Genomic DNA, 13,977 nt, shown 5'->3' with positions numbered 1-13,977 from the left:
CCCCAAATAGAGAAAAACGCACAACTTACTAGAGGCAATTTAACATCACAAAAGCTGATTATCTTCCAAGTATAAAGCAAATATCTGGAGCTAACTTCGTCTATACACGCCAATACATACCTTAGTAACACAGCTGAACCTCGTAATATGTTAAGGGCTGAGTCTATGGCATCAGGTGAAGTGTCCACTTTGTCCATTGAAGAGTGGATCTGACGGGGCGGAGGAGTGGGTTTTAGTGGAAGTGAAGGTTTGGGTGGTAATGCTGGTTTGACCCTTTCTACATCCTCATTTTTACTCGTTTCTGGTGTGCTAACCGGAGTTGAAGTATATTGTGGTGGAGAGAGATCCTTCGAGTCCCAGGAAGAGTTCTATTGGACGAGAAATAAAATTAAACAATGAATGATTTACGTCTACGGATTCTTGCTTATCTGGATGCCGATTGTTTACTAAAAACATAAAAACCTATACCTGCAACTGGCCTCGCTTTGTTTCATTAGAAGGAAAGTAAATAAAAAAAAATAACAACATGATCATGCATGAACAGCAAACTGTTACGTAATTAACGTGAGCAAATTCTGTTTGCAGGAATGGACGAATTCACAGAGGAGACTTCCTGTACCAAAGCTTCAAAAAATTTCACGCATACTGTACGTTTTCATATTTATATGTATATCGTTATTTTCTAAAACTAATAATTATATATAAGCTTATGTTTGGAACGTCCCTAAAAAGAAAACAGTAGTTACTATATAAGAAAAATATCTCCGAAAAGTATCTATTGAGTAATAAATCGTTAAAAAATGTAATAAAAACACTTTTATTTTAGTGGCACACGTATACAGCATATATATATATATATATATATATATATATAACTTTTTTTTTCATAAAATTCCTCTTTGAATCCGTTACTTTTTCAGGTCAAGTTAAGTTTAAAAATAAAGAAAGCTACATCCCTTATTAGGTCAAATATGCATATAGATATTCATTTAGAGAAATCACTTAGTATTAAAGTATTGATTAAAAATATTAAAAAAAAATGCATGCTTTCAATGAATAGATGCTTGAAAACATGTGACACATAAAACTGGGCAAATATTTTAAAATAAACTGATTAACCTATTTCTGATAATCTACGAAGAAAGGACATAGTGCATCATATATATATATATATACGTACATATGTATGTATAAATTTTGTTGTATATTATATTTTTAGCAGGGCATATATAATTGTGCGAGTTGTCCGTGCATATAAATTGTTTAATATACATATTTTTTTGTTCACTCGTGCCTATGGATATCTGTACACTGTTTTTATTCAGAAAACTCCCTCTGAACGTCATAACAAATATACTGGCTTAGTCACGATATGATTGTATCTACGTGATCATTAATATTTTAATGTTTTTATAGTTTCACTTACGACGACAGTTTGATTTTACATTTCAACTTGAAATAACCGACGTACCCATCACTGCAGAAACAGAAGCACACCATTGTGTCCTATCACATGTTATGGTAACCCTGTCAAAACAGCTGTTACCTCTGTAAGGTATTGCTTTTGGTATTTTTTTTTTTTTTTAATGATCTTTCAGGACCTAGCTACAATTATCATATATAAAGGGCAATATTTATTTTTCTACTTAAATTTGAAAACAGTGACTTTTATATATATATATTTCATAACTCGACACATATTGTATATGTATGTATTAGTCATTTTATTCTCTACACTACGCTACCTAATTGTTACAAGACTTAAAAGAGTAATTGTACAATAGTTTCTTTATGTATTCTTGCCGGCAATACAACCCACTGGTATTTTTCAACGAAGTTTTCATTGAACAAATTTCTTACTTACTTTTTCGTTACTATGTTTTAAAATACGATTCAAATATATGATCCCAATAAAGCACATTCGGCAATTCTTTAAAAAAGCAGTCTTAGATATTTTATTGATACTATCCTAAACTTATTTGGCTTTTTAGTTTCAAAATAATTTAAATTATCGTTTAGAAAAATTACTGCGGAAGCACATTTGTACGGATTGCCGAAACAACAACGATATATGAATATTTCGTTCACCATAATATGAAAGGAAATTACAAGAAAGAGAGTGCTAACAGAAATAAAAGGCATATTTAGAGAAAATATACAGTAACCGTGCAATACGACGCATTATCACTGCGCTAGTTGTCTCGCTAAATTCCAAGTCGTTTTGGTAGTATACATTTCATTTCGATTACGTTCTTTAGTTTCGTTCGTACATAGTATACCCACCCACCTCCCAAAAATAAATAAATAAATAATAAGGAACACGGATTTTTCCACTTTCCCGACGATTCACCATTAACTCTTTTCTGTAGCATCATACACAAAGGGCGACAAATGGGAAATAAGTATATCGGGCACTTTTCCTAACTGACTTGTTTAAATACATGCATCTCGAAAAGTCTCTTGCTCTTTCAATGCATGTCAAACACAATGACACAATACATTGCTAGTATTACAAATCCCATTCAAGACTTGCAGTGTAAACCTACTTCCAATACAGATGCCGTTTAGTTTTAACTCACACATTAATCTGAGAATCTTCAAAAATACTTCAACAGAGGAATGCCACACACCATACCAATAATTTTAAAATAATTAGCTGTTCTTTATAATACGAATCGCTTCTTTGAACATATTACCTGTTCCTTTAATTTGCTTGCCTGCGGCGTTGATTCGATTATCTTCGATTGCAGAGATAACTTTTTCGTTGCCTGTTGATGCTGAAGTGGTTTCTGATTTTCTATAAATGTTGGTGTTACATTGCTGATTGGTTTCTAGATTAAGAAAGAAAAAAAATCAATATGGACGAGAGCAGTTTTAAAAGAAACACATTTTGCAAAACATTTACTCTGGAAATAATAAACTCAAATAAAAAATAATTATGAACATGTATTCCTGTATAGAAATGAAGAAGGACCGGATTCATTTTAGTTATTTTAATATAGGGTCTGTAAACCTGATTGATGTCCATGGAAAATTTGGCATCATAGCGTATGTCACGATGCTTGATGTTACCTTCTGTTCACATGTTCTGGCTTGGCTCTTTCTCGCATAGCATCCTCAGAGAACAGCCCTTTAAAATGACTGTCCTTACGTACAAGTAATCACACTTTTAATCTGATGAAAAAACGAGCTTTCTACTTACCTCCTTGCGGACGGAAGACGAAGAGAGGAGAGGAGGTGGGCGAGAAAGTGGAACTCTTCAATTCTGTTCTGGTTTTGCGCTCGCTCCAGGTGGACGCGAAGAAATAAAATACTCTCGTAATGCACTTCAGGATTTCGGGATCTAATAATAGCACCTGATGTGTGTTGATTTTTTTTAGCATTTAGAGGATGAATGAATATTCTTGACCTAACTTTTTTTTTTTTTTTAATTAACTGCATTTGAAATATTATTGTGAAAGCAAGCATGCAAAGCCACAGACAAATAAGTGATACACTTGTAACTCAAATAAATAATTATAAAATACCAATAAATAGAGAGAGAATAGCCAATTGTTAAGTCATGTATAGAACACTCGCGGGGGATTGAGTAAGTTCGGTCCCCGCTACACTGGAGGAACGGATATTTTGGAGCTTTCTCGTGGATATATGGTTAAAAATATGTCTTCTGGATACGATACTAGGGTTCGATTTCCGGTAGGAGCATGTGTGAATCAGGTTCAATGTTAAACAGTAAGTCTACATTTTAGTGCTGAAAATGAGTGGTCAAATGACTTCTCATTTATTTTACAAACGACCAAAATCAAATGAATACTTGAATTTCAATGCATTATGAAAATATTACTGTCTCCCTATATTACAGGATAAACATATAAGAGTTGAGGCTAATTAACTTTTCATCATTACTTAGCTTTTTGTATCCGTTTCAAATTGCACTGTTAATAATTGTACATGTTAAACGGATATATAACAAAATTATTTTTACAGATTTAAGTTAGAAATTCATTTTGAAGAAACAGTTTGAGCATTATTGACATCAATTATTTTCCACTTCTTGAATACCTTGAATTCTTTGTGTTGAGTAAAGTATTTAAAGTTAAGTTAAATAATTCTATAGAACAAATATTGGATATATGATTATGCAATGTCAAATTCGTTATTTTCTCTGTAATATCTGTATCTCAGATTAGAATTTTAAAAAAAAATGCCTTCAAAGTGAAAAATCACTATAGGCTACAAAGACGGGATGTGACTTCCCTTGTACAATTCTGGAGCCGCCACTGCATACATAATTGAGCTAATCTGTATCCTTATATAGTAATAATATTATTATTAAAATAATAATAGTAATATACAATAACTATCACATCATAATCATATCATCGGTGGAAAGCCACAGTATTGTAAAAGCTCGTATTAACGAAAATAGATATTATAATGAAAACAAACTATGATAAACATGTACTGGAAAGTGCGTTCTGCATACCTAGCAAAGGATTGTAAGCATATCATGTTCATAAACCTCTAAAAAAAAATAATAAAAAGAAATGGATGTTAACATAACCACAGTATCTTCCCTTCATATTTCCATACTTGCAAAATATCGTTAAAGGGGAGTTAAAAGTATCATAAGCGTATTTAATTTGAAACTAACGATAAATAAAAGTACTGCAGATTCACTCAAAGTACCCTTAATGCTTTTTATTTTTATAACAACCAACTCTGAAATAACATACACGCAAGTTGGCCTGAAATAACCTACACGGAGGGTACGCAAAAGAGGCAGAAGCCTGGAACTGATTCTGACCACATTACCTTTTACATGTGTTCAGGTCTTACTTCCACGTAGCACATGGCCTACAGTCGCCTGGCTACAATAGAGAGAAGCAAGAACCTTTACTTCTAAGCACAAATTCCGTATATCATGTCTTGGAAGTTATAAATGTGTACTGACTCTAGTGTTAGTAGCTAAGTTTTTGTATACTTGTTTATTGATTTATATAAATCTACTGTATGTACGCTTGATATTTCAGCCCATATTGACGGCAGGAATTTCAATTGTAAAATGAGGCTAAACAAAATAACACCATTACACTTGAAGTAATTCATTTTTTCCTCACCTGTTGCGCTGTAACTATAGGCTCGATCTTATTCTCTGAGGTAGTAGCAGTACTGCCTATTGGTGGACTTCGTTTTGATGATGGAGGATTGTTAAAATATGACGGCACACCTGAAGCAATTCCAAATGGTCTAAAGAAGACAACAAAAACACGAATTAAGTGAGGTTCAGAGCATAGCACAAACACGATAAAATATACGAGCAACTTTGCACACTATTTTAATAAAATATAATTCCATTAACATGATATAGTTCCAAAAACACAATTTTTAACATAAATAACTTGTGTACAGTTTGACTAGAAATTGTAGCTCATATACTCTATTTTTATATTAAAAAGCACCAATTAATGAAATTCATGAATTATTGTTTCGATCAATTTCTTAAATTCGAAAAGATTATTGCATTATATAATGCCAGGATGAAGCTGCTTTTTTGTTAGAAGTATTTAGTAAATTGTTAAAAATAATCATATTTGCTAAAGTTTTATTTATATTTTCGTAAATATACATGAAAGTATTTTTTTTTTGTTTCTTTGTCAACATTATTATTGTTCTTATTATTAATGAATAATTAAATGTAAAATTGTATTTACTAAAGATAATTTGGCAATGACGAAATCTATTTTTACTAATTTATGCAATAGAAAATTCTAAACCTTTATCCCTGCAACTTCAATCGTTTACTTGCCATCTAATTTATAGTTAATAGAAACGGAATGGTCATTTTAAAATGATAATGTCCCACCCAGTTTCGTTTCCTCTTTTCAATAATATCTAAATAACACCCTCTTATTCATTTTCCCTCGACCCAATTAACTTTCTCCATTCTTCTTCACACTCACGTTTCAAAAGCTTCCAGTCGGTTTATATCATTTTAAGTATTGTCCATGTTTCTGCTCCATACAGAACAATATTGTACACGAAGTATTTTCTGAGTCTTTTTTTTTTTTTAACTTTATGTTCAAGGATCCACAAAAACTTTTTTCACTCCTAAAGGCTTCTTCCATTATTTTTATCGTTGCTTTTATTTCATGTTCGCACTTCATATCATCACTAATCTATTTTCTTCCTTCCTACTTCTATACATGACACTGACCGCTTCGTTCCAATCATCATGGCTTTTGTCTTTCTTTCTAACATTTATTTTCATCCCGTATTTTTCACAGCCCTCCCGTAAGTTTTCTAACATCTTATTGGTTTTCTTTTTAGATCCCGCCGCAAGTACCAGATCACCTACAAAACGTATACACAGTTGTCGAAGTGAGAGGGTATGCGGTGGTATGCCATACCAGTTCTGGTTTTTCAGTGATGAAGGCATACCGCCTCTGGTTTTTTAGTAATCAAGACATACCGTCACTGGACAGCAGATGCTAAATACCTTTAATAAATCTATTTTTATACATAGTAATTGACGAATAGCTTTGCACGTAAGATTTATTTCTTATGTAGAAATAATTTCTAAGTTGACAACACCGACATTTTTGTTTGTTTTAAAATGAGATGTCTTCATAGAAGTACATCTAGTTTATATTTCGATGTGCCATATTGAATTGTTTCTTTCTTATGTATGTGTGTGTCTTACCTGAATGCATATAAATGTCGTGCCTTAAGCATGGGCGGATTTAGGGGTTGTCTGCTGAGACGGGAGGATCTTTCGGGGGTTTGAAATACCCCTCAGTTGAGTGGAGAGTCCGGGAGTTTTCCCGAAGGAAATTGTTAATATAAAAACTCGGTTTTTGAGCATTTTCGTGTATTATTCTCTATAATACAACATAAGAGGATATTTTTTAATTTTTTTTTTCAGAAATTTGTTGGTGGGAAATCGAAGTCTCTCCATGCCCCCCTTCCCTTCCCGCCGTAATTACAGAGAAGCTCTTCAATGGTCTTCAGTCATAATGTAAATAGAAATGCAATCTTTTAGGCAACATACCCTCACTGTATTTCAACATTTAGATAGCCGATATGTCGAGTCAAAATCGTAATAAAACATACCGCCTCTCCTTTTTTTCCACTTCGAACAACACTGCGTATGCATCTAATCATTGCACCTCTAGCAAAATGCCGTCTTGATTATGTAGGCTCTTTTCCACTACCTTTTCTAGATAGATATTAAATAATGTTGGCGAGAGACAGCATCTTTGTCGGACTCCTCTTCCAATTGCACTCTTTGTCACTTCCTCCCCTAGTCTCTTACTTACTGGTTCATATATAAGTTTCTTATGAGTATTAGATCTCTCCACTTCAACCCAACCTTCTTTAGAACTCCCAACAACCATTCCCAATACACGCGATCAAAAGCCTTTTCTATATCAATAAATGCAACATACAGTTCTCTCCTTTTTTCCATAAATCTTTCACTGATCACCCTTAATAATCCAATTGCATCTTTTGTGCCCTTACCTTCCTGAACCTGAACTGTTCCTCCTCAACTTTTTAATTTGTTCTTCAATACAAAATTTCCGTTCAGTATTCGAAGAAAAATTTGTGCTGCATGCGATATGAGATTAGTTCTATAACCTTCACATCCTTCGGGGTTCGATTTCTTAGCCATCGGTATCAGGATATCTTTTGGTTACTCTCCTGTTTTATATATATTCCACAGCAAAGTCGGAACAATTTGATTGGTAGATTATCTATCCCGGTTACCTTTCCATTCCTAATCTCAGGTATAGCTTTTTCAAACTCATCCCGAAGAATACTAAACCCCTTTTCGTGCTCGCGCATTTCATTTTCCACTTCAACATCTAGGCCATACAGTCTATAATTACTCTTATATAAGTCATCAACATATTCTCCTGAAATTATGTTATTTAAGTGGGTTTCCAGCAAAGTGTGTGCATGAAATGTGGCATATTACAACCACGTAAGTACTAATATTAAATAGAATAATAAGAATTCAGTATCTATACAAAATTAACTAAAATAATGCAATTAACTCGTGTCTGGAATTCGCGAGGAATGTAAACAAACAAACGACAGTCGAAATCAGCGTTGCAAACCCTAAGTTAAGAATTATTGGAGCACAATCGAGAAATCGAAACTATCGTAGTTTTATAAAAATGAGTGTCTGTGGAAAATGTACAAAATCCATCTCCAGGTTGGACAAAGATATGAAAGTGAGATGTACTTCCTGTAATAATCTGTTTCATTCTAAATGCGCAAATTTGAAAGAGGATGATGTTAAATCAATACATAATTCTGATAATCCGTGGCGATGTGATACATGTGTAAATATTCGGAGGAAAAGTGGTGGTGTTGATTCTTCTGCATCACCCAAAAATTCATGTCCTACATTATTAGAGGTGTATCAACTTTTATTGTCAATACAGGAGGAAATTAAGACAATAAAAAAGGAGAATAAAACAGTGGAAGTGGAACTCGGAAAATCGATTGAATTTATTCATGAAAAAATAGAAGAAAATAACAACATGCTAAGACAATACAATAGTGACCTTAAAAAGTGTGTTGAGCAAGTAGAACAAGTGAAAAGTGAAACTGTTAATTTAGTTAAGCAACTTGATGTGCTGGAGTCAAGAATTGAGGAGTTGGACCAATATGGTCGTAGGAATACACTGGAAGTGCATGGTATTCCAGTTGCGAATAACGAAAATGTTACCCAAATAATAAAAGATGTAGGTAATGCGCTTGATTGTAAGTTGGACACTTCTATGATAGATACTTGTCATAGATTAAGTTCTACAGCAGGTAACTCCATTCCAGGCATAATTGTAAAGTTTGTCCGGAGACAAGATAGGGACGCATTCCTTCAAAAACGAAAGGTAAAACGTAATCTTTCCTGTCGTGATATTGGATTGAAGGTTAATAACCCTATCTATGTCAATCCGAACCTTACTAGTTACAGGCGAAACTTGTTCAAGGAAGCAAGGAAGGTGAAGCTTGAAAATAATTATGAGTTTGTGTGGATAGACTGGGCTTGTAAGATTAAGCTTAGAAAATCAGCCAATGACAGACGCGTATATACATTGAATTCGATGGCAGATATACAAGCTCTCTCGCATAAGTAGACATGTTTAGTGAGTATGATTTATCTGTTTATTATCAAAATATGCGTAGTATTAATAACAAATCATGTGACTTGTATTTGGGAGTCTTGGCGGAGAATTATGATTTAACAGCTATTACAGAAACTTGGCTTACCAGTAATGTTTATGACAATGAAATATTAGATAACAGATATATAATCTATAGACAGGATAGGTTGGGGACTAGAGGAGGAGGTGTAATCTTAGCCATTAAAGACAAATATAATAGTTATTCTATTAATACTAGTATCGATGGCATTCAAATTGTTTGTACACGAATTGTAATACGAGCTGTTAGGATAATGGCTATTGTGCTTTATATACCTCCTGGTACAAGTATTGATACTTATCGAGAATTGTATTCAAAAATAGAGTATTTATTTGTCAAATATAATGATAAATTATTAATTATAGGTGACTTTAACATACCATCACTTATCGGCACTGCAACAAATTGGAATGCAAATGATATTTTCATCACAGAAATTAATAATTTTATATCATTGTTAGGGTTAACGAATGTGAATAATGTCTTAAATGTTAATCACAGAACACTTGATTTGGTTTTATGCGGCCATGATGATGTAATTAAAGTCGAGTTATGTACCTCACCTCTGGTATCAGTTGATGTACATCACCCTCCGTTGGTATTTAATATTCCATGTAATTATAAGGATACCCGAAAGAGATGTGACGTCTCTTCTTATTATAATTATCGTAAGGCAGATTTTTGTGGTATCTATAGAGACTTAAAGAATCAAACATGGAATGACTTAAGAAACGTTAGGAATATAAATGACGCTTTAGATATTTTCTATGATACAGTATATAAAATTATTGAAGCACACGTACCCAAGTTTAACAATAGAAATAGAAGAAAATTTCCACCTTGGTTCGATAATGAAATAATTAATGTTCTAAAAAGAAAAGAGTATCATAGGAGACGCAGAAAAACTTCAAATTATCATGACGAACAATATAATGAATTTCGTAGACATTCGAAAAAATTGATAAAAACTGCGTATAATAACTACATTAAATCTTATGAAGAAATAATCAAACACGACCCTAAAAAAATTTGGAATTTATTGAATAGTAAAAGAAAAAGAAAATCTAATATTTCTGTAATGCAATACAGGGATGATTCATTAAATTCACCTCAAGAAATTGCAAATGGCTTTGCTAAGTATTTTGGCAGTGTTTATGATCCTAGTCCACCTACATATACTCTGAATGAAAATTATGAATCAGTTATAAGCTATAGTTTAGCAATAACACATATTTCTAAAAATGAAATTCACCAATCAATAAAGCAATTAAAACCTAGCAGAAGTAGTGGCCCAGATGAACTTCCCACATATTTATTTAAAGGTTGTGCTGAACCATTATTAGTTCCACTATGTTTGATATTCAATTTAATTTTGAAAACTCAATCCTTTCCGGATAAATGGAAGCTGAGTAAAATAACACCGATATTAAAAACGGGAAACTCTAATAATATTGAAAATTATAGACCTATTGCCCTAATTTCAGTTCCTTCAAAAATTTTCGAACAAATTTTATTTAACAGAATTTTCTCGCATGTCAAATCCTATATTTCACCTTTTCAGCATGGTTTTTACCCAGGACGCTCAACTTTGACCAACTTAGCTTCTTTTTCTCAATTTATTGCAAGTTCTATACGTTGATGTAATTTATACGGATTTTCAAAAAGCATTTGATAAATTAAATCACACGGTTTTAATAAATAAGCTTCTGGCTATGGGGTTTTCAACCTCTTTGATAAATATTATGATCTCTTATTTGCGAGGTAGAACATATTTTGTCAATTATAATTTTGTAAAATCTTTTATTTACGTAGCTAATTCAGGTATACCACAAGGATCAAATTTGGGCCCATTGCTATTTTCCTTATTCATTAATGATTTACCAAATGTTGTAAAATATAGTAATTGTTTATTATATGCAGGGTTTGCCCAAGTGGGCCCAGCCCGAAAAAACCCGGTGGGTTTTTTCGGGTTGGACCCACCTGAAAAAACCCACTTTAAAACCCACCTGGGTTTTTGACCTATTTGTTAGTATATTATTGATACAACTAAGGTGATCACATTGTAAGTGATTTTTATCAGATTTCAGACTTTCCTTGGGCGAATTAGAGGCTTTCACGTTAAGGTATACAACAACATTCAACATAAGACCTTTATAAAGTTCTGAATGCACTAAATGATTTTTTTTTTAAAAAAAAACTTAGCTTGAGATAGTTATAGAACAAATTAATGTGTGGATTATGCTTATAGCCTATTTGAAGTAAAATAAGCAATTCTGTACTTTAGAAAATATTTTCCGTGAATAGTATGCTCGTCGACTTGGCGACACCGAGACATTATCACTCATACGTTTGACGGGTTTAAGGTCATAGGTGCCGGTACTAATAGTACATATATAAATACATTAGTAAAACTATTAGTATTATTTCTTACCTTTGATGTAAAACACAAGGTTCTTCAACTAATCGGTTTGGTTTTCCAACAATAATAGTTTAGTTCAGTTATTTGTTGCTACTCTTCAAGTAAGCATTCTGTAGAATCAACACCAGCAATAGCGTAAAAATTCTTGTCAAATTTAAGAAGCTTAATGCTCGGGGTTTCGAAGACTACGTAACGCTTACTATTTCAAGTGCTGAGTTCAAATTTCCGTACTAGTAGAAGTTTTGATGTACACGCTGTGAAAGAAGTGCTCGGGAAATTCCCGAATTAAACGCAGAAGGATCGGAAATGAATACTTCAACAATAAAACTATTTATTTTACGCTTAAGCCTGCCATACGTCCCGTAAAACACGGAAGTGTCCTGTTTTGGGGCCCGAGTGTCCCGCGTCCCCGTAAATTTAGTCGGGACAGGGAAATGTCCCATATTTTAACTCCGTTCCATTTCTGCTATCAATATCAGCTTATTCGAAATGTGAAAAACAAAAAATTCTGACATTGGTGGGAATCCTGTACTTAGTGTATGGACAGTACGCTGTTGCATGTAACAGTTTCGAGGAAGTTATAACACCACCCTGTTCGACTTGATAGCGAGCTAAATTTGCAATGCTACTTTTTCCATTGCACTTGATGGAAACTCGGATACTCTCCGGAACATTAAAACAAAATGGCTTTGAGTGTTTCTACATTTACAAACATGGGGAAGACGACTAACCTTTTCTTAAGCAACACATTAAATAAGTTAACAAGAATCATAATCTTTTTCAGAGTCTAGGGGCATAGAATTGTGCTTTGGTCCAGGTCTTAGAAAAATGTAAATCTGGTCCTGACAATTACACACGACACAAGGAGAAAAATCAGCTTTTCATCAGATTAAACTGACGAACGTAATTTTGGCAGATACAGCCATGTAAATAAATATTGCTAAACGCGCGAAAAATATTGAAAGTAGATTGTACCACTGATTTAAATAATTTGCATATTGCTTTCCTGTAAAGCATCTTTATAGCACATCTTAAGTTTTTAGGCATCTTTAGTCTATACAATTAATTGCAGGGTACGAAAAGAGAAAAGGAGCTGCTGCTTAGTGAACTCTCGCCAATTATATTCTTGAAAAAAAAATAAAATAAAATTAAATAAAATGAAATCTTTTACTTTTAGTCTCACGGTTATACCTGCTATGCTCAAAGTAGAGACCTGCACGGGCCGGGTTTGGGCGGGCCGACTCTCTTATTTCTTTAGGCCGGGCCGGGCTTGGGCGGGCCGACACTGATTTCTCTTCAGGTCGGGCCGGGCTTGGGCCGATTAATTGCAATAATTATTGACTTTCATTAAACGATAATTAGAATAAAGGCAAACGTTGAAGAAGTGTGCCCGTGAAAAATGTTACAAAATGAAACTTTTAAAATTTATCGGGCCCGGGCCGGGCTTGGGCCAAGAATTTTAAAACACCTATCGGGCCGGGCCGGGCTCGGGCCGAAAATCTCCAAAACTTTTCGGGCCCGGGCTGGGCCGGGCCTAGCCACATTCGGGCTGGATTGGGCTCGGGCCGAAAAATTCGGCCCGTGCAGGTCTCTAGCTCAAGGTGACGGTGATGATGAGAAATGAATTAAATGACAAAATGAAAAAAGTGGGAGGAAACGTGAGAATCTCGAGAAAACCCACGCAAAGGTGTTTGTCCTCCACAAAGCTCATTTGGTGCGACCTAGGATCGAACTAGGAACCCCATGCACTAGAGGTGAATGCTCTACCACTGAGCCACCGCGGCCTATTATACTTTTGTTCATAACCAGACTACAGTTCATTGCATTGTGTTGGAAATTTGAGGAAGGGCCATCTGAGGTGTCCCGTATTCGCATGGAGAAAATATGGCAGGTTTATTTAATCTGGAAGATGTTAATTTCATATAAGACATTTTAAAACATGTATTTATTTCACATTACATGAACTGTATCTTTGTTTTAAATTAATAGACCCCTTTTGGTATTCATATTTGGGAAACGTCAGTCAGGCTTCTGGATGACTTGATCTACATTTGTTCGTTTGTCTGCCGAGCTCCTTCATGGCTATGCGGTTAGTGTACGCGTCTTCAGCGTGGGACTCGGGTTTGCTTCCCGGAGGGATCTCATATGGTTTGGATTCCACGTTAATCAGTAGGTCCCGTCTTATATAGCCTCGCTGCTGAAAGGGACGTTAAACACAAAATCAACTCAACTCGTTTGTCTGCCTCTACCACACACACTACTGCGTACAACTTTTGGCCTTTTAAGTTAAAATTTTCAGAATACAAGCACGACACACTCTAAATTTCCTGTATAGATTTTGGCAG

General features: G+C 34.2%; 1 protein-coding gene across 3 annotated transcripts in view; it reads right to left on the bottom strand.

The window, feature by feature from the left end:
• Positions 1–13,977, bottom strand: part of ASPP (Ankyrin-repeat, SH3-domain, and Proline-rich-region containing Protein) — a 185,886-nt gene that overhangs the window by 18,682 nt on the left and 153,227 nt on the right. For all 3 annotated transcript variants that reach the window (XM_081772130.1, XM_081772129.1, XM_081772128.1), the window contains 3 exons: positions 5,121–5,250; positions 2,697–2,831; positions 121–368 (listed from right to left, as the gene is read on the bottom strand). In XM_081772130.1, coding sequence (XP_081628256.1) covers positions 121–368; positions 2,697–2,831; positions 5,121–5,250 — 513 coding nt within the window. The remainder of the gene's footprint in view (positions 1–120; positions 369–2,696; positions 2,832–5,120; positions 5,251–13,977) is intronic.

Source organism: Thermobia domestica, chromosome 9 (genome assembly GCF_964235325.1).
Source record: "Thermobia domestica chromosome 9, izTheDome1.hap1.1, whole genome shotgun sequence".
NCBI lineage: Eukaryota > Metazoa > Arthropoda > Insecta > Zygentoma > Lepismatidae > Thermobia > Thermobia domestica.
This window is presented reverse-complemented; position numbering and strand designations above follow the sequence as displayed.